This window comes from Schistocerca gregaria, chromosome 1, assembly GCF_023897955.1.
Source record: "Schistocerca gregaria isolate iqSchGreg1 chromosome 1, iqSchGreg1.2, whole genome shotgun sequence".
Taxonomy (NCBI): Eukaryota; Metazoa; Arthropoda; class Insecta; order Orthoptera; family Acrididae; genus Schistocerca; species Schistocerca gregaria.
The window spans coordinates 1,043,335,424-1,043,357,764 of NC_064920.1; the positions used below are offsets into that span (position 1 = coordinate 1,043,335,424).

At 40.7% G+C, this 22,341-nt stretch overlaps 1 protein-coding gene across 1 annotated transcript; it reads right to left on the minus strand.

Moving 5' to 3' along the window:
- Positions 1-617: 617 nt before the first annotated feature.
- On the minus strand, positions 618-19,466 carry LOC126280573 (uncharacterized). Its single transcript, XM_049979777.1, has 4 exons — positions 19,365-19,466; positions 6,274-6,372; positions 2,370-2,553; positions 618-717 (listed from the first exon to the last, which is right to left on the minus strand). The coding sequence occupies exons 1-4, from the start codon at positions 19,426-19,428 to the stop codon at positions 702-704; spliced, it is 363 nt and encodes a 120-aa protein (XP_049835734.1). The 5' UTR covers positions 19,429-19,466; the 3' UTR covers positions 618-701.
- Positions 19,467-22,341: the final 2,875 nt, after the last annotated feature.

Below are 22,341 nucleotides of genomic sequence, written 5' to 3' on the forward strand. Positions count from 1 at the left end.
AACCATAAGCCACTTAATATATCTCTGAGTGAAATAAATCGATTATTAATAAAGGTGAAATATATTAGTATCTGTGAGTTCTATCAATTGTCAAAAACTTTGCTTTAATATCTGGAATATTTATGAATTATTAGTTTTGCCTACCTGCGACACGTCATGACATGTTTCAAGTGTGTATGTATGATGTTTCGACGACTATGAGAAGTACATGCACAGTGCAGTATGGCGTTTGTGCTCTCACTGGTTATCAGAAGGCCGAGAGTGAAATACGCTACCTGCACGTTGCCTACTCGTTTCAAATAGCACCAAAGGGACCCGTCCAACGGAGTGATCACCATCAATAGCTTTACTTGCCCTCACTCCATGTCGCACTGCTTAGAGGTTCATTCTACCACCCTCATCTCCTTATCGGTCATATATCGGCAATTCATTATCTTATTGAATGGCGTACATGAGTAGTTATCGTTAAGTTTCGCAACATTGAACCCATTTCATCCACACTGGTTCACCACACAGAAGGCAATCTTGTTAAGGTTGGTTAAAATATGTGTCTTTAGCGAGAATAAGTTTTTACTAGGTTCCAGTGTCAGGGTAGATTGATGCATATTGATAGACTCTTTAAGTGTAAGTAAGCAGTTTATTTCATTCAAGTTACAATGTCACTAATGCGTAGTAGAGGCTAACGATCACGTCTGGTCTTCTTATTTTCCGTGACCACTGAAACAAAGAAAGGGAACACATATTACAAAAATAGTTCGACATTTTTACCGTCAGATAAATCCATTTGTGTAGAATGTAGACGAATTTTTTCATTTCACTACCAAATTTTATGGATTAGATTACTTTTTCATTCATTTTTTTTTTGTGAATAATTCCTACAGTGCAGCTGCGAGAACATAGTCTGATTGAATCATTTGTTATGCTTATAAGGTGGCGTACTACTGTAGCAGCAACGAAAGTGCGTGATTGAGTTTTCAACCACTACCGTAAGTCCACACGTCAAACAGAAATTTATAAGCCGCAAGCTTTTGTATTATAATATTCTGAATATTAAATATTGCACTGTTTTACTCATACTGATCTCAATGTATCTATAATAAATATCGATAAATATCGCTTACTGTTTTTCTGTGTACTTCAATATCATATGTTTAGGATTATAATTTAATTTGCGTGGTAGTTGCAGGAACTTAGCATTTTAGCACAGCAAACTATTTTGTAAGCCTTATCCAGTCAACATGGATGAAAGAAGCAAACGTCAGATTTGAGTGTATTGCTATCAAGCCTTACCTCTCCAAAGCTTTATAAAACAAACATGTAAATACACAAGCACAGAATAAATGATTTATTTTTCTTATTAAATGATCAGAGCTTCAGTAATTTTCAGATACTATGTCCATTCACACTAATTTATCAGTCACAATCGCTCATTTTTACCCGCTCCTCTGTCCTCCGGTCAAGTAAATCGTATTGAAATCCATCCGAACCATCCAATTTAAACTTCTTCTCTTCACTGAAGAGAAGGTTTCTGCAGTCGTTTCTTGAAAGTAAGGTGTTTTCATTTGATGAAATTTGTAGTAAACGTGTGGCAGTTGCTGACAATTACAAATAAGAAACAAGTTGAGGAGGAAAACTTTTTGTGGCCGTTACTTTGCACAAAAGTAGCAGTCTCGTTGCCTGAGATAATTTTTTACTTTGCCCATATTGTCCATTCTGTCCATATCGTGCACCGAATCTAGCGAAATTATAAATCACTGTACTTGAACGGTTCAACGTCTTGGCGATTTGACGATTAGTCCCACTTAAGCACCGATTTTTGCGCTTTCATCACATGATCACAATGTCACACTCGTGGTTTCAGTACACAGCACGCACTGTCAGTAATGGTGTCTGTCTCCTGTCTGTAGGAAACACACACATACACACACACACACACACATGCCACACATACACACTAACACCGCAAAGAGCCGACTGCCTTTACGCCGAGTTCCACCCTCTACCACACGAATTGTTGATATCTTGTTATACACTGTACTGCTGACATCAAATGCGATACCATTTGACTGCATTTGTCAGTATACTGGATTTTATACTACTCCATATACACTATGTTCAGTTATTTCAACCGACAATGCTAATTTTTCTACAAATATCAATGCCTTTATACTGACCTCCACTGCTGTATGTGAATGTACGAGTAACTGGCCTTTTACAGAAGCCAGAGAAATTTCAGTGGAGAACAGATAAAACCAGTCAGAATAAATTTCGCGATAAATACGGTGTCCGCTATGTGAGTGGGTTTTGTTTGATACGTCCATACCGGCTGTGTGGTGTTAGGTGTAGGAATTCAGGCGGCTGATACTCACTACTTGCCGCCGCCGCCCCCAAAGCTGCCGCTGGAGCTGGAACTGGAGGCCTGCGAGCTGCTTTTGGAGAAGCTGCCGCTGCCGCCGCCGCCGCCGCGACCGCCGCCGCCTCCGTGGCCGCCGCCGCCTCCGCAAGTGTTGCAGCCGCCGCCGCCTCCTCGCTTCACACGTGCTGCTGCTTCACCTGCGGAGGCAACACTGACGTCATTACCGCCTCTTACTAAGCACTTACAGCTGTGCTCTATACGTAAATGCTAAATTCCAGCGGGAAGTTACTTTTAACATTATATTGTGTGTTTTGCCTTGGTCCTCGTGACTCTACCGTCATCTTACCAGTGAACTGAACTCATCGAACTATGAGAGAAAATGGTTAGATCAGTAATGTGAAGCGCTTTACATGACGTTCTTCCCATACACAACGCGCTGGCGAAGGAAGAGAAACAAGTGACAAAAAAGCCCAAGATCGGCTATGAAGCAAATCTGAAACGTTTGGGATTATTTCACAATAATCCATACCGTCACCGAGGCATAATATTGCATTTCTCGGCATAAATTTGTATGTATGATTGACTATTCTGTCATAGTCATTGCCAGGAAAATAAACTTTGTTGTAGGGAGGCATACTATAAGAACATTGGACTAAAGAGACAGCATACCTAGTGTTACCACATCGGATTGTACACGTGGAAGAGTTCACTCTTTGAAATCAGCTCCATTTTAGGGTGCAGTTCCTTTTCAGCCAAACACCGGACTAGTTTTGTGAAACTTCATTGTAGATGACCATCAGCTATTTATTATTTTTTCCATGTTCAGTGTTACCGGTTTCGACCAGTAGACCATTATAAGGGCCGAAACTTTGCAAAACTTCGGCTTCATAATGGTCTGCTGATCGAAACCGGTAGCAGAGGGCATAAAAATAAAGAGCTAATGATCACATACAGTGGAGTTTCCCATTCATCTGACAGCTATGAAGCCCCAGCTCATCACAAATCTAAATCGGACTAGTTCTTAGACAGAGAGCGTGTGTCCCCAATTGCGAATAAATGAGAAGGAATTTCCAGTTCTAGCAACTTTCTTCCAGGAGTGCTAGCCCCGCAACGTATGTAGAAGAACTTGTGTGAAGTTTGTAAGGTACGAGGTGAGGCACTGCGGCAGTACTGAGAACGCATAGGGAATCTCCCTTGAACAGCTCAGTCGTGAGAGCACTTGTCCATAAAAGGCAACGGTCCCGAGTTCAAGTCTCGGTTGGGGACACAGTTTTAATCTGCCACCCATTCTCCTGTGATAACTGCAGATTCGTACTGCATCATGTTTGGTGTCTGTACACATCAACGTTTAGCAAAAGGGAAATATCCTCAATGGGCGTCCATCTTTTTTTCAGCCCCCGAGAACGAAGTTAGTACTAAGGCAGTGTTAAGTGCTGTTGATTCTAGAAGGCTTCTGTTCACGAGCCCGAATTTTGCTCCAACACTGAGAACATCATCTGTCGATTTAAATTCCTGTAACCGAAAAGAGTAACGAGCTGATCATTTGACTGATACATTAAATGACGGGAGAGAGCGATAGTCAAAGTGCTATATCTGAGACCGCTTATTTACAAAATCTTTTTATAGTGCAGTCTAATTTTACCATGCCAGTAGAGTGCACTGAAAAACAAATGAACACTAGGTCACAACGTCAAAAACCCTTCATTTGTTCTATCAGTGACAGAGGAGAATTCTAAAAAAAAAATGCAATTATTGCGACAGTCGAAGGGACGCCATGTCCCTGATGAGGAACAATAAAGGTTTGTGAACAGAAGAATCGTGAAGATATTTATATGGAAAATGCGGGGAATGTTACTCTACAACAATGAAGCCAGTAGGAAATTTCGTCATAAATTTATGGCTGCTCACAACAGCAACAGCACTTTATACGGGCAATAGCAGACGGCCGGACTAGAATTATTATTATCCCCTTTAGCAAGAAACAAAATTTGTTTCCATTGTATGGTTTTGCCTCACAATTTGCTAGTGAAATAAATTATTTCCTACGTGAGATTTCGCGTTTCCCAGGCATTTCGTTGTTCACAATATGACTTAACTTCCAGGAAGAAACTCTCGTAAAATATAAGTTAAGAACTACTGAAGAGCAGTATTTCACTTGCTTAGCCAAAACTACGTCCCATTACTCAAAGAAACTAAAGAAATCCAACAACATGTTAGTAATATGTCGTTCTGTCAATCATTTTGAGAAGAATTCATTGACTAGTTTCAACCACTCCACAACAAACGCTGACGGAAAAAAAATCGCAGCATCAATGTAATGTAGAGTAGTGAATTTTTGTGAATACATTCGTTTAAGTAACATATTGAAATGGTTAACATTCCTAGGTCACAAGTTAACGTACGCGCAAGGCAAGCCACTGCAAATGTGAACTGCTGGTACATTAATAACTTTTCTAAACACCAGAATGTTGAATACAAGCATGCAAACATGCAGGTTCTGGAAGTCAGTTGAGGAATGGAGTGCCACAACTATTACACTTAGTCGATCAATACAATGACGGTTAATGCTGTTTGTGGCTGACGATGTACGTTGACGTACCGTATGAGCTCGATTGGAGACACATCTGGTGTTCGAGCAGGCAGAGCCTTCATGTGAACACTCTGTAGAGCATGTTGGGTTAGAACAGGGTGATGTGGGCGAGCGTTATCTTGTTGGAAAACACACCGGAAAGCTGATGATAAATGGCTGGCAAACAGGTCGAATCACCGGACTGACGTACAAATTTGCAGTCAGGGTGAGTGAGATAACCACGAGAGTGCTCCTGCTGACATACGAAATCGCACGCCAGGCCGTATCTCCAGGTGTAGGTCCAGTGTGTCTAGCGAGCAGACAGGCTGGTTGCAGGCCAACTGACCTCCTCCTGACCAACGCATGATCATCACTGTCACCGAGGCAGAAGCGAATTTCACCAGAAAACACAATAGATTTCCACACTGTCCTCCAATGAGATCTGGCGATGGTTTGGGGTCAGTGGAATAGACGCTAAGGTCGTCTGACTCGGAACTGTCGTTGAAGTAACCAATTTTTAACTGTTATTTGTGTCTCTGTGGTGTCAACTGGCGTTCAGATGGCTGCTGCAGAGGCAGTGCGATGCGCCAGAGCCATATGCCGAACCCGGTGGTCTTCCCTCTCATTAGCGCCACGTGGCCGTCTGGAGACCGGTCTTTTTACGGCCAAACATTGTCTTGACCATGGTGCCAACAATCATGTACAGTTGCTAGATTTCTGCCAAGTCGTTCCACAACATGAAAAAAGGAACATATGGCTACTCGTCGCTCTATTACACGACCTAGTTCGAACTCAGTGAGATGTTGATAATGACGTTCTTTGTCGCCTTAAAGGCATTCTTGACTAATATCAACTCATTACGTCCAATCTCAAAGGTAACTAACGATCACGGCGGTTACAGCATACGCAGTAAGGGGGGAACTTTGAACAGACACCATCTTTGAGATGAAGAAACATGCCTACCAAACTTCGTATATGTGGCATAACTCCTTGGTGTTGCGGTTTTCTTTTCCGTCAGCGTATATCCAGAAAATATTGTTAAAGTCGGTTTATTGTGCTGTGACGTTGAAACAAGATTTATGTAAGAGGAATTAGGGAGATTTATATGTATAAATTTACGAGACGAAATTTTGACTAGCTTATACAGTAACTTTAACGTATTTTTCTCCCGTGAAGTAATGACAGCAATTAAAAGGGCAGTGGATGATATTGTGTGAAATATATGTTCCCACCAGTACCTGTTTCCAAGCTGTGAGTGTAGAGATTAGGAATACAGTATACGTAGCTGCAAAAGTGAGTGTAATCTAGAGAGAGAGTGCTCGTGCTTATAGTTAGCTTTTCAGCTTACCATCGGCAGGCTGAGGAGCAGCTGGGACTTCTTCAGAGGGCACCTTCTCTTCGTGAATCTTGACCGCTTCTTCATTGGCGTCCGGCGTCGGTGCAGCATCTAGAAGACACGCAGCGGTTGTCACATGTTACATAGTTTGGAGGAGTACTGAACTAACGACTATGGTCCTAGGAACTGCGAGAAAGGGAGATGCTGTTCACAGTATGAGGGTCCTGTTCAGGAAGTCTGACACCGATATGGCTCAGTTTCTTTTGCCAGCAGGGAAATATTGAGATACGATGACTGTTCCTAACCTGTTAAGAACCAAATGCTGTAAGTCACTTAAGAGTTTAAATACTGTTCGTTTCCCCCGTGAGCAGACTTTTATCGTTTTACTCCCTTCAGTATGTACACTGCTAAACAACTATCAGTTAGTTGCTCAAAGTGCAAAGCAAGTACGTCTCCCTTATTTTCCCTACAGACAAATCACAGTCACTCAGTCATTCAAACTAAAGGTGCTGGCTAGGGCAAATACACAACACAATCACACACACAAATACACAAGCGGATGAGTGGTCACCTCATCCCGTAAGACCTTATTAAACTACTTTTCTTTCCTAGCCTTACGGCTCTCAGAATATGTGTATTTACATTACGGTGACAATTTCCTCGTCTTTAATGTATTTCGTCAGTTTGGTGTGATGACCGAGGAAATTTGTTCCATTTCACGAGACATACGTCAAGCAAAAGAGTTATCAAAGAGCTAATGTTCATGATAGGTCATTAAGCATAAAAAGTTGATTCATTTTGATTTAATAAATTAAACTGGTATCCAAAAATGTCTTAACTAATGCATATATTTGTTTCATTACTTTTATTACCGCAGGTTATCTTCTTTTTGTGCTTTTGTCCTGCCTCGACGAAGGATCGGCATGATTATGCACCCATTTGGCGTGGTTTATTTAAGAGGTTGCCGGTTGTACCTCCTTTCGCAACCTCATTACCACCTGGGACGGAATATATGTATCACAACTGACTGCGGGTAGTGTTACTCATGTGAAAGTGAGAGTAAATGCTCTAAGTGTTTGCAAATCAGGGAACTGAGATGGAACTTACAGGCAGAGGCCACACCGTTGGGATCAGGTATTTACTTCAAACTTTGTACATCTTTAATAGGTCATTAAAACAACACAATGTGCCAATAGTGAAATGCACTACGCTGGCAATTCCGAGAAAATCGCAAGAGAAGTTTTACGAATCTGTTACGTAACTGATGTATCTGTGGGTAGTTGCCAGACCTTTGAGTTCATGGTGGTAAGGTGGTTAGCGTTCGTGCTTCGTAAGACACACGTGTGTCAGACGACGGTTCGACTTCAACTCATACCTTCAATTTTGTGGTTGTTGTTGTTGCCTTCAGTCCTGCTCTCCATGCTTCTCTATCCTGTGCAAGCTTCTTCATCTCCCAGTACCTACTGCAACCCACATCCTTCTGAATCTGCTTAGTATATTCATCTCTTGGTCTCCCTCTATGATTTGTACCCTCCACGCTGCCCTCCAATACTAAATTGGTGATCCCTTGCTGCCTCAGAACACGTCCTACCAACCGATCCTTTCTTCTGGTCAAGTTGTGCCACAAACTTCTCCCCAATCCTATTCAATACTTCCTCATTAGTTATGTGATCTACCCATCTAATCTTCAGCATTGTTCTGTAGCGCCACATTTCGAAAGCTTCTATTCTCTTCTTGTCCAAAACTATTTATCGTCCATGTTTCACTTCCATACATGGATACACTCCATACAAATACATTCAGAAATGACTTCCTGACACTTCAATCTATACTCGATGTTAACAAATTTCTCTTCTTCAGAAACGCTTTCCATGCCATTGCCAGTGTACCTTTTATATCTTCTCTACTTCGACCATCATCAGTTATGTTGCTCCTCAAATAGCAAAACTCCTTTACTACTTTAGGTGTCTCATTCCCTAATCTAATTCCCTCAGCATCAACCAACTTAATTCGACTACATTCCATTATCCTCGTTTGCTTTTGTTGATGTTCATCTTATATACTCCTCTCTAGACACTGTCCATTCCATTCAACTACTCTTCCAAGTCCTTTGCTGTCTCTGTGGTAAAAGTGGAAATTCTGTGATATTCAAAAAAGCTGCCCCTACACTATTCGATCGTGCTACGTCATCAACGCCTCACCGCTACGCAGGCTAACTACCAAATGGGACCAGCCTTCGTGTCTGCAGTTCGAAGAGTCGACGTGCAGAGTAGTTCCGACTAACTTAGCAGACTGCGTGAATTGGGGATTTTGCAAATCACTACAGACATATATTTCCAAGAAAACCCCATGCGTTTCTTCGTTTACTTGTCGATAGGTATAAGTATGTTTGTTGTAAAAATTAAATTTAATTAAAATAGTATGTAGTCAAATAACACGAAATTCACTAAAACATTATCCTAATAACGTGGGTTTTTAATTATATTACCTCTCAAATGTCATATAAATTAAATAATACGACCAGCGATGAAAATGAAATATAGATTGAAAGTCCTAGCGAGAGTCCAACCGTCGCCTCATACACGTGCATCTTACGTAGCTCGAAAGCTAACCACTTACCCACTGTGAACTATGACGTGCAGCTCCTACGCCGTAAACGTTCTTTATATAATAAACGCGTAAACCTGCTCTTGTGATTTTCTCGGAATTGCCATAGTAGTGCACTAACTACTAGCATATTGTTTTAATGGACTACCGAAGAAGTACAAAGTTCGAAGTAAATCTGTGATTCCAACGTCGTGGGCTCTCCTTGGAGGTAACAGCTCGATATTCACCTAGTGCGGCGCCTCCCACACACGGAAAATCGCGCGCGTGCAAAGCGAGATGCAGGGAGTGTTTGCACGGCGCGTCGTTCCAACTCGGCTTAATTTACCTCAACTTGAATTGCTTGGTGAAGCCGCCTTAGTGCGCTACCAAGTGCGTGAATAGGCGGCTTATTGAACACTGAAAGAAATAAGTGCACGACAGTTACTAGAATAATGAAACAATCTGTTCCGAGAAAAACAAAGATTTCCGAAAATACATTTAAACCACAATGGGAAGTTTTTTTGTGTTTTTTTTAGTTGTGACGATAAAGTCAGCCGTCTAATTTGCGGTACGGTACTTACGCGTGTAAGGAAACAGCCTGTTGAAAGACACAGCAGCAAATTGACATCGTAGGTGACACCAGAGAGGAAGAATTAAGGTAGTTGGATAGTTTTGCAGAAGAGAATTACGTATCGGCAAATGAGTTTCGTTCAGCACATTTATTTTAGTCAAAGATCCTTCGAAACGAACTGATGTCTGTTTACATTCCTCTTAAGTTTGTATTCGTTTTCTTTTTCGCTTGCTCATTCCTAATTTAGGGCGAAGAAGATGAAGGGTACTGAGGAAGGATTCTTAGAGGCAGTTACAAGTTGCACCGAGTGGTTCTAGGCGCTTCAATCCGGAACCACGCGACTGCTACGGTCAAAGGATCGAATCCTGCTTCGGGCATGGATGTGTGTGTTGTCCTTAGATCAGTTAGTTTTAACTAGTTCTAAGCTCTAGGGGACTGATGACCTCAGATGTTAAGTCCCATAGTGCACAGAGCCATTTGAACCATGTTTGATGACAATATGTCTGCGAATCACCGACATTTCTGGCAATTTGCACTAACTATTGGCAGCCAAAACTGAAAACCTCCTAGCGTACTCCATCGTACTTGATGAGCGCAGGGTATTAGTGACGCGGTTCAGCCATTTTTCGCGCGGCGTGAACTATTACCTACACGTGGCGGAAGATATGATTTCAATGTAGGACGCTGGTACAGGGTTGGATATTTTACAAGCGATCGTAATGTCAGCTGAAGGAATAGGACTCACTTGGGAAAAGCTGTTTCCCGTAATCAAAGATGTGGCACCAGTATTCCGTGGTAAAACAAAATGGTTTATTGACCCACTATGTAAAAAGCTTAACACGCCGAATTTACCTTCCGTGCATTGTTTTGCACTCCAAGAGGCTCATTGCGCAAAAGTTATCGGTCTTCTAAATGTGTTGAACGTAGTTGTGCCTATAGTGAACTGTATTCGTCGTATGGGCTCATTCTTCGTCACTTCAAAGATTTTTTATTTTATTTGAAGAGAAGTATTCAGATATCCTCTACCATGCTGATTGAGGAATGGAAAGATAATTTCCAGAATCATTCGACTACGCCACGCCGTGGCTCACTTTTTGGAGGACAAAGGACTTCCGAAGCTATTTTTGCCTGACACTGATCTAGGATTCTTAGCAGACATTATGGCTGTCCTAAATGATTTGTCTCAGAAACTACAAAAATAAAATAACCTCATAAACAATGTAGCAGCAAAAATAAAAGCTTTCCAAGGTAAACATCACCTCAACAAAAACGGCAACAATTTCCTGAGTTAGTTAACGGATATTTAGCTTCTATCTTCAACAAGACACCCGGATTTTTAAAAGGGTTTTATTCAAAACTGTATAATGGTTTTGTTTGACATAATCTTTACGGGAAGGAGCGCGGTTTGTAAAATACGTCCAGGTACTACCATTCCTTTGAAAATGAGTTTAACGAGCGATTCCATATAACGTACCGCATATCACTAACAGCAAAACAAAGTCGATTTTGTTAGATGTAGGCCTACATTACACTGGAAACAGTAGTCCTCGAAACTTGTTTATTAAAACCTGTCGCCTTTTATTACTTCAAAGGAACTTTATACATTACTTTCATTTATTAACATTTTGTTTTGTTTCCGTTACTGGAAATTACTAACTTTGCAACCAATAGTTAAGGCGTTTTTAAAGCCCTTTTCGATAACAGTTTAAAGTGTGCCTCCCGATTTACGTCTTGAATTATTCGATTTGCAAACCGATGGTCACCAAAAGCATTTAATTTACATCGCCAAATATTTACTCGAATTCTATCATTATATGTCAGAGGAAGAATTTCCAAAGATGCACAGACAAGCAGCGAGGATTATTTCTATGTTTGGTTCCCCATGTGTATGTGGAAGGATTTTTCTGTTTGTCTTATACAAAAACTAGTTTGCGTGCAAGTATTTCTGATTGAAATTTAATAAATGCTGTAAGAATTGCTATCAGCCGATCCCTTGTTCAGATCTTAGTTGCGTAACTGCGAATAAAAAAAGGAGAAAATGGAAGAGATAATTTTCTGTTCTAAACAAATTTAAAATTATTATCATTATTCAAATATTGTTGCACCTGTTATCTTGTTCCATCAAACAAAGCTGTCTAGCCACCGCATAAAAACATTTGGCAGTCACGAAGAAAACGGACGTGACGTTTGGAGAAGGTTGAGAAGGCGGGGCAAAGGAGACAAACATAAGGGAAGAAAGAGACTGTGCTATTGCGCATGTCGAAGAGTGTGGGTTTACAGTGTCAATACAACGAAGCCACCTTCTGCATTCTGAACGGCGCGATGCGCTGGTGCAAGCACCCTGAGAAGCCCTGACCTAGTGGGATGTGGGAAGCCGCCTAAGAACCACATCTAGGCTGGCCGACAGACCGACTTTATCGTTAATCCATCGGGCAGATTCAATTCAGGGCCAGTGCACCTCCCAGTGAGGGAGTCTTCTCTTTAACACGCACGGTTATTCGGGAGGGTCAATGACCGAAGCGGGTATCCGTATAGTAATGATTGTCATATTTCTACAGGGTGTTAATTCTGTGTAAAGTGAAACGTCCACGAAAAATCCGCTTATGACAGACACAAAACTTTCGTCCTATCATCTTTTAACGAATGGTACAATGGAAAGATATATTACAGTTATAATCGTGATATCTTATTTTAGAATAACAGTACAAAATGAAGATTAACATAATATGAAATACTAGGCATAACAAAGATATCAATCATGAACAAATACTACATTAATATCTGTCGTAGACTCCATACTTTTTATCAGAGATGTAGAACTGTTGTTAATCGCATTATCTCCAGTTTCCTTTCTTGATCGCGTATAAAAGCTCCGTCGACATTACTGAAGAAAGGTCTACAAGAGACTCTCGTGCAATCTCATGGTCAGTTATCACTCAACATATGACATTGGAAACTGACAGATCTCTTTAAGAAGTACAACCTTGCATTTAATGTGATGACACTGCAGTAATGCGTGACTGGTGCAGTGGCGAATGCTAATTTTAATCATTTCAGTGATCAGTTCGTGCTCAACAGACTCTCTCTACCATCGCTTCAAGGCAACACAACCATTTTCCATTAGACTTTCAAAAATTCAATAAAAAGTAAGCGATTTAAAACAGGTTGCTATAGTAAACATGAGTGAAGTTACAATAATGAGATAACATGGCACGATAAGTTCTCGGAAAGAGGAATGCAAGCTGACTGCCCTAGCTGAGGCCATGGGAACAGTCTGGAGGGAAATGATGGTATCCGTTCTACAGGAGTAAAGCATTCAGTCATTATCATATGAGGATATTATTTGCGATTTTTGAAGATAAACCATGAGTTCCCTTTGAACGATAGAGATATCATTTAGTTGATTGATAGTGTGAGGGGGTTAATTCCAACGCTGGATGCCAGCTGTGAGGCGGTATCTGTGTGATTGAATGAAGCAGAAACGAATTTGCTCTGATGGGCTTCGTTGTTGGTTTTATTGTTGTTGTTAAACACATTTTATTGGTAATTTCTTTACAATATGGCATATATGTGTCACCATGAGTGTGCACTTATTATTTTATGTCTGAAAATATTAAATGTTTAGTAACAAAAATGTTTGGAAAATTTACCTAAATATTTTGTTGTTATTATTGCGAAATCCGTAACCATAATTATTCACTCATTAAATTTATTGCTAAACAGTTAATATTTTCAGGACAGCAATGCAAAGTCAGAATCGACTCATAATGGAATAAATGTGCTTAGACACATTTAGGCTCAAAAATTAAGAAGAATTCGTATTGGGTAGAACCCGGTCCTATAATCACCCTGCAACCCACGTATACTTTAGATCACTGCCAACCAAGCTATGATTACATGAAAATGTTATTTACTCATTTGTTCAGAAAGCTCCTTATGTTCTGCACTGTATTGTCCCTGTCGAAACGGTTACAAATAATACAACATATTTTCCCACACGTACCACACTATTTAGAATTACACTTAGAGCAATATGAAGCAACAATCGTATATATTTTTACGTTATATAACACATAGAGAAGGCCTCAACTAATGACATTTCCGGGAGTCTTTTGAACTTTACACACCTGAGGTATGCCATATCGTTAGTCTGATTTCGCAACTGTGCAAACTTACTCTTTCTGAATTCAACTACCTTTTTTATCTTAATTAAGTAAGAAAAACAATTGCATCCGTCACGTCAGATACGATGGCTGTTCGCTGTTTACACCAATGACACACACTACTGGGCTAAATTATTATGAATAGTAGTGATACAGGGTACTATCCGCCACGCACCATAGGTTGCATGCGGAGTATGTATAGAGATGTAGATGTGTATGCAAGCACTAAGAAACAGGTTGCGCACTAGCCTGCGATGTGCCTACTTGAGTTCTGTCAGTAAAGAACCCGGGCATCATGTCAACGACTGTTGATTTGGTACTCAAGGAAACCTGAGTACAATTTATTTACAGTTCCTCATACCCCATCGTTATCTCAGCGACACAACACACAACAACAGCTGGGTGGTGCAGTTATAATACACTATTCGCAAGGTCTGGGGCTCCGAACACCACCTAGCTTTCCAGAGTTTTGTTTTTCGTCGTTTCCCTAAATCGATTAAGGTTGATAGCGGGAAGATTCATTTAAGAAGAACAGAAGCGGTTGCCTTTCCCTTTCTTCCCTACTTAGAGCTTGGTACTGTCTCTAATGACGACATCGGTGACGGAAAACTAAATTAATCTTCTCTCCCACCTTAAATAACATACGAAACAAGGCACACGAATTTCCCTATCATTGTCGGAAAACGTGAGTTTGGAGATGAGTAGTAAATGTTAAATCCTTGGGGACAAAGTTCTAGCTCTAGGAAAGGAAACAAGTAATTACACTGGTAGTTACTTGTTTTTAACCGTGGCCTGAAATATTATGGTGAATCCTGTGTAAACAGAATTCACTATGCATCGACTAAATCAGGCTATGAAACTTAAACTTGGAATACAAATATGTATGTGGTATATAATTTTGATAATATTATCATCTACATAACATAATGGTTAGTTCTCAACAGAACATGAACTAACATTCACCGTCCCTCAAGGAAGCATGATAGGACCACTTTTCATCTTGATAACTATAAATAAATACTCGTACAATGTTAGCACGCATCTTTTAAATGTTATGTACAAGAAAGTTTCAGCTCTGAGTATTTATACCAACAGTTCCTTACCACGCTATACATAAGAAAAAACAGACACACTTCCCTAACTCATCATGATATTTTTCCTTCAAAAATCAACATATTTGGGCGTTTCTCTCTGTCCATCAATAAAGCAAACCTCTCACTTCTGTCAGTTCGCCTGATCTCTATTTTTGTTTCCCCATCCCTCTATATCTTTTTGCTCTCTTCCTTTTTTATGATCTACGACTTCATCACGTTTCTCCTTACCACGCTATACATAAGAAAAAACAGACACACTTCCCTAACTCATCATGATATTTTTCCTTCAAAAATCAACATATTTGGGCGTTTCTCTCTTTCCATCAATAAAGCAAACCTCTCACTTCTGTCAGTTCGCCTGATCTCTATTTTTGTTTCCCCATCCCTCTATATCTTTTTGCTCTCTTCCTTTTTTATGATCTACGACTTCATCACGTTTCTCCCATTTTGAGATACTTTCTCTCACAGTCATTGCTCCAACGATCCACTACCTAAATTTATCTTTTAATTATTTCCTTTATTCTACTTTTCACAGACAAAAGGTAAATGTGGACACTGTACCATAGTAATTATTGTTTTCAATATTCCTTTTATAACAACTTTCTATATTAAACGTAAGTGCTATTACAATAGTTCTATAGTAATTAGTGTCAAGATTTAATACGAAAATCTAATAGAAGGCCTTTGCGGCACCCACATTATCAGCTTAAATACATCAACCAAAAATAAAATAAAGTAAATATCAAACTACTGACAAATGTAGAATGGGGGTTAATAATAGCTGCTTGCCTCAAATAAGGGTGAATGGAACCTAAATTACGTAGATTCGATGTCTAGAAGAAACATTTCGAAAATGCATGGAGTGCAATGTATTAAATCAGTTGTAAGAATGGGAAATACCAAAAGATTTGTTGTAATGACGCTGAGAGGGAGTAGTTCAGTGGCAAAGGTTAAAGCGTGAAATATGGCCTTATGCCTCTTTCTTTAGTACTGCTGAATTGTTTGAGATCATCAAATTCGTTTAAACGATGAGACTGGAATAATCGGGAGGCACGTTGTTCATTTTTAAATGCCTTGTTCCACCAGCATGAGGGAAGAACCATCTTATACGATGCCGTTTCGCTAAGCGCTGTCTCCTAGGCTTAAAGAATCAGTATTCGAGATCAATTTTTATTTTACTAGCTCCATCGTGTATCACGTGAATTCTTCATTACGGGAAGGTAAGAGATATTATGATGGTTATGAAAGTATGTGGACAGTTTCCTTTGCTTTCTCCATTGACCATTTCAACAGGTATGATATGATGAAATAATGTTTGCATTTATGCAGTTGCATACAAATATACAGTACGGTGGCCAGCGGGAGAACTTTTACAGATGTCTTGGAATATGGTTGAAAAACATTACACGTACTAAATTTCGTATTCGTTGGAAGGGACCTAAATTTTTAAAGTACATGTTAACGAGAATATTTTGTATGGATGCCCTTATACAATTCTATAAAATGTAGATACTTCCGTGTTCAAGATAATGATGTAAAGCTTGTTAATGTTATCGTCCCAGCAAAGTTATACGAGAATTGTGATAAAACTGAAAGGTAAGAAGTCTGGACTCGACTACGTAGTGTAATCATGGCCAAATGGAGCTCTCACACCAGCTCCGTCGTTATATGCAGCAAGAAGATAGGATAAAATATATTTTATATCGTCTCTACTTCCACGACCTATATATACGGACAGCTACGAATCTTGTAAATGGTACCATACTATTTCAAATATGTGTGCGTTCTCAAGTTGAAATGAAAGTGTTTTCAAAAACAAGTAACCAGTCGAAAGGTTTGATATAAATACACAACCTGGCATTAGAGACCGAGTAATTGAGTCAGTATCTCGATTAACACGAGGGTTAAAAGGATTAGCCATACAATAAATTTACGTGTCCCTCTGCACATTATGATTTCTCGCAACTTCGTTTAGATATTTATGAACAATAATTAACAAGCAGGCCTAAGCTGCTAATAAAGCTTTATTAGCATTGTTTCCTCTTTGCAACAAGCTTCTTTCACCTATAGCGCCATTCTCAAGGAAGCTTGTAGGTGTTATTGTTGGTGAGTATACTTAACGTTTATAAAAGTTGTATATATAGTAAAGGTCAGTTTACATGCCTGTATATATTTTTATCTGGTAGGAATAGACACCTGTATTGCATCAGTGAGTTAACTTCCGATTATCTATATGTTGCTAGATTGTCATGTAAGCTGTTAAAAAAAATGGCTCTGAGCACTATGGGACTTAACATCTGTGGTCATCAGTCCCCTAGAACTTCTTAAACCTAACTAACCCAAGGACATCACACACATCCATGCCCGAGGCAGGATTCGAACCTGCGTCCGTAGCGCTCACGTGGTGCCAGACTGTAGCGCCTAAAACCGCACGGCCACACCGACCGGCATGTAAGCTGTATTTGTGTAGAATTTTTTTTTCGTGACGTACATTTGACTGTTTGAATGACAGTTTACTCTAGCTGGTACTTAATGATTACAGTGTAATTTTCGCAAGACAATGATGTTAGTTGTGTGTCACTGATATTAGAGTATTTTTATGATTTGTATCTGTGAGTACCTTTTATTTTCGTTTCCTGCATGTTTCCTCATCCGTTCTCGTTTTCCAAAATTTCAGTAAGATTTTCTAGGTAATTTTTGACTTTAAAATCTACTTGTTCAGAAACAATATCGTTTGAGTGATTTTTCATGTGCATATATACGCCTGATTCTTCTAATCTATTAATATCGTGTCCTTTTGTTATTTTGTGTGGCATTTGTAACGCATTTTAGATATGTTCTGCTTGGTGGTTTCAGTTTTTGAGTGTAGGTAAAAGTTTATTTGACAGCTGTTGTAATTTATTGAGTGTTCTTTGAGCCTAATGCTACAATTCCGTACCGTTTGAGCGATATAGAATTCAGCGCAATCGTTACACGAAATTTTATACATGCCTGTGTTGACAAAATCAGGCATATTGGTTTTTACCGATTAAAACATGGTTTTTAGATTTTTGTTTTGTCGGAATTATATTCCTATTGTTCTTTAGTTTAATATTTGGAACACATATCGAATAAAATAAACGAAATCTTAAAACACTTATAAAACACGCATTCCGTATAAGCAACAATCTAAAAAGGAAAATGCCATCTGCAAAACGGAAATCACTGATTTTGGCAACACAGGCATTTACAAAATTTCGTGTAACGACTGCGCTGAATTCTACATCGGTCAGACGGAACTGCATTTTAGTGTTAGGTTCAGAGAACATACAATAAATTGCGACAGGAATCAATACAGTTTTTACCTACACCTCAAAAACCGAAACCACAACGCACAACACATCGGAAATGCATAACAAGTGCTACATAACGTTGAACAGCTTGGACGAATCAGAGATATATTCGCACAATAAAAGTCACTCAAATGATATTCTTAATGAAAAAATCGCTCTTAGACGTAAAAATTGTCTAGAAAATGTTGTAGACATTTCAGAAAACGAGAACGGATAAATAAACACTCAGGAACGAAAAAGAATCTAATCGTAGATACAAATCATAACAAAACTGTAACATCAATGAAACGCAAGTAAAACCACTGACTAGCAAATATTGCACTGTAATCATAATGCAGCAACAAGAATAACTGTCATTCCAGCAGTTAAAAGTGACTCACGAAAAAAATTATATGCGAATAGAACTTACGTGACTATCTAGGAACAAACAAACAGTCAAAAGTTTACTCATAGATGCAATAGGCAGCGTATTCCAACTACACGTAAGTATATATGTAAACTGTAAATTTGTATACAGCTGTTGCAATCCCAAACATAAGTAGACTCACCAGCTGTATCATCAGTAGGTTTATTTAGCCGGCTGGAGTGGCCAAGCGGTTCTAGGCGCTATAGTCTGGAACCGCACGACCGCTACGGTCGCAGCTTCGAATCCTGCCTCCGGCATGGATGCGTGTGATGTCCTTAGGTTAATTAGGTTTAAGTACTTCTAAGTTCTAGGGGAGTGATGACCTCAGAAGTTAAGTCCCATAGTGCTCAGAGCCATTTCAACCTTCTTTTTTTAGGTTTACATATGAATGGTGCTATAGCCGAAACAAACTTGCAGTAAAGAAGGAACAATACCAAGAAAACTTTTTGCAGTTTACCTGGGATTATGCGTTATAAAACCTCATATTATGTCGTATTCCGGGTTCCCGGGTTCGATTCCCGGCGAGATCAGGGATTTTCTCTGCCTCGTGATGGCTGGGTGTTGTGTGATGTCCTTAGGTTAGTTAGGTTTAAGTAGTTCTAAGTTCTAGGGGACTGATGAGCTAAGATGTTAAGTCCCATAGTGCTCAGAGCCATTTGAACCATATGTCGTATTTTACTCGGCAAAAATAAAACAGCCGGATATATAAAACCTTGACGCAGGAAAATTAGTTCTTTGAACAAACTGATAGTGTCTGTTGACCAAAATATGAGAAAGAGTGCTGAAAAATATTCTCTCTGCTTTTTTGGCAAAATGGACACACCGGTCTTGCAAACAGGCATAGACATAATCGGCTTTTTACGAAACACTAGTCTATAGGCTTTTGCGGACAGATGTCGTGTTACAGCTAGCAAGAATACCTACGACAAACGTCACAGTAGGAGGTCTTACCAGTCCAGGAGAGGAGAAGGACGCAGAGCGTCGCTGCGAGAGCGATCTGTGTCAGGCACCTCATATTGCGGACTGTGTCTGACCACGGCAGTAGGCGGCTTTTTATAGGGCGATCGCGCCGTGCTCCGTCACGCTGCCCAAGAACACACGGGGTGTTTCCCCTCTACTGTCTGCATCTGCGGCGGACATATCTGCAACGTCGCTGGCCTTGCACGCCAGCCTGCAGCCAATTAGGCTTTGTGATCTCGAATAGTGTTTCACATACCCCGCTGATGCAGACGTCAAGGCTGGATCGCACATTCGCGAGTTCCGAGAAGCCACCATTTCCTCAAACCTCCCCTGCCATATCGTAGTCGCACGTTCATCGTTTCAGCCGTTCCAGTCGCTGATCCCGAGTCTGGGAGCTGTCACAACTCAAGGCCAGAACACAGAGCAGCCGACAGGACAGACTCAGATTTCTTTCCGTGGTGTCCCTGTTGGCAAAAACAAGTGCACATTACGCACAGATTTGCATGTGTGATACGATATCATGTAGGCGTGTCTCAAGAAGTTCCTGGAAAAACCTGTTTTGCGTCACTGGGTGTCATAAGAGTTGCTGGCCACTGTCTATACGTGTATCAACACCTCTCTGTAGTAAATTATTCGCGCTAACCATTGTCTAGCGTCAAATCTACATCGGATTTTGGGTTCGTCTCTTGGGCCTAGATAGGATCTGGTATACTGTGTTTATTGTAATTAGCACTGACAACTAATGCAGTGAAACAACACTGATGGAAAAATATCGCAACACTGAAAAATAATTAAAGTCGAGTAGTGAAATTTCGGAATATTTGTCTAGATAGCTTATTTAAGTGATTAACGTTGTACGATCACAGGTTAACGTGAGATGTGAAATGGTGCGACATTAATAACGGGTGTAATATTGAATGGAAGCATGCAAACGCTCATGCATTGTGTTGTACAGGTTCTGGATGTCATTTTGTGGGATGGAATTCCATGCCTATTGCACTTAGTCGATCAATACAAGGACGGTTAATGCTGTTTGTGGTTGACGCTGGAGTTGTCGTCCGTTGACATTCCGTATGTGCTTGACTGGAGACGCATATGGTGTTCGAGCAGGCCAAGTCATCATGCCGACACTCTGTAGAGCATATTGGGTTATAACAGCAGTACGTGGGCTAGCGTTATCCTGTTGGAAAACACCCCAGAATGCTGTTGATGAATGGCAGCACAACAGATCGAATCAACAGACTGCCTTACAAATTTTCAGTCAGGTTGTGTGGGATAACCACAAGAGTCCTCCTGCTGTTATAAGAAATCGATACCCAGACCATAACTCTAGGTGTAGGTCCAGTATGTTTATCATACCGACAGGTTGAATGCATGCCCTCAACTGTCCTCCTTCTAACCAAAACATGGCCATCACTGGCACTGAGGCAGAGGCAGCTTTCATAAGAAAACACAACAGATCTCTATCCTGTCCTCCAGTGAGCACTCACATGATACCACTGCAGTCGCAAATGCGGGTGGTTTGGGCTCAGTGGAAGGCATGCTTCTGAACATCTGGTTCAGAGGTATCCTCGAGGTAACCGATTTGTAACGTTTCGTTGTGTTGGGGTGCCATTTGCTTCTCAGATTTCTGCTGCTGCTGCAGAGACCCATTGTCTCAATATATGGTCAACGTAGATACTAAAAAGTATTGGAGACAAACTTCATCCACTGGAATACACAGGGACAAGACGATCGTATGAAGAGAGACAGACAGACAGTTGACGTGGGTAGGCAGAATGGTAAGCCATCTTGGTTAGTGATGTAAGAACCCAATACTCCAACAAAGAAAAAAAGTGGGGAAAGAAGGTGTACCCAGTGGATCATTTGGCGTTCTTTCAGAGAGATCATTCTGAAAGAAGCACCTTGGAATAATAGACTTTGCATAGTGGAGTAAAATTTTGAAATCATCGCTCTATGCAAAGGTGGAATGCCAACAAGGAAGGACAACTGATTCTGCATGTAATATGGCCACAAGGCAGAGTTAATTGCTACGTGCCATAAGAGATGGGCATCCGAGACACAAATGCAGCAGGGTAACATCGCAGGAGAGAGGAATGCTATCATCATAATAATCACACAGAATGGAGTAACAAGATCAGAGTGATCAGAGGAGTTGACCAGACCAGAGATACAGGCCAAGTGATCTCACTGCCACCTCACAGTAGCAAAGCACATGGACCAGCCTTTACAAACATTTCTCCAATTCCGGAGAGGGATCTACTCAGTTCGCAGCTATCGAATCTGAAGGTTGTTGGACCTATGATGGTATATTTCCAGCTTGTCTAGCCATCTATAGTCTTTGCTGGAAAACCATGACCCATGTGGGGGGACATAGCCGGTGTAAGCTGCAGCGCCGCTATACGTGTCAACACAAAAGGGGAGCCATTGGTGCTATCATCCATTATGACATCTGGTGGGCTAACTAGTGAATCCACAGAGCAAACCATGATCCTTCCCTGTGGTGGTGCACAACTGCTACCAGTCGCTTCTGTTCTTGAGAACATATTTCAGTGCTGCTGGTCATTTACCTACTAGCTGGCCGCAGCATGACTCCGTAATATTTCACACAGTTCGTTTGGAGCTAGTGGTGCCACACCTGCATGGTCGCAGCGAGCGACGTCGCCCATGCAGCATGGCTACCGAGCCAGTGACGTCACTGGACACTGATGCTGCTGGACACGATCTGGTGTTGGCACATTCCTGATATGGTGCATGCCACTTCTGCCTCCCTATGCAGGTGGTTCGAGAAACAAGACAAGTGTATCTCTCGCCAATGAATGTTTACTTCATGAACGATGTTTCACTGGCGCCTTCGCTCGTCTTACAGGCCATCACACACTGCACCACTGCTCATCGGCGCCGAGGGGTGCTGAACAAGCTATATCCTGACCTTGGCAACCTACCGTCACCACTTAACACAGCGTCC

Coding starts and splice junctions, on each gene's coding strand:
- LOC126280573 (XM_049979777.1), bottom strand. CDS start 19,428: ATGAGGTGCCTGACACAGATCGCTCTCGCAGCGACGCTCTGCGTCCTT. Junction 6,373..19,364: donor CCTTCTCCTCTCCTGGACTG/GTAAGACCTCCT, acceptor CGTGTCTTCTAG/ATGCTGCACCGACGCCGGAC. Junction 2,554..6,273: donor TGCTCCTCAGCCTGCCGATG/GTAAGCTGAAAA, acceptor TTGCCTCCGCAG/GTGAAGCAGCAGCACGTGTG.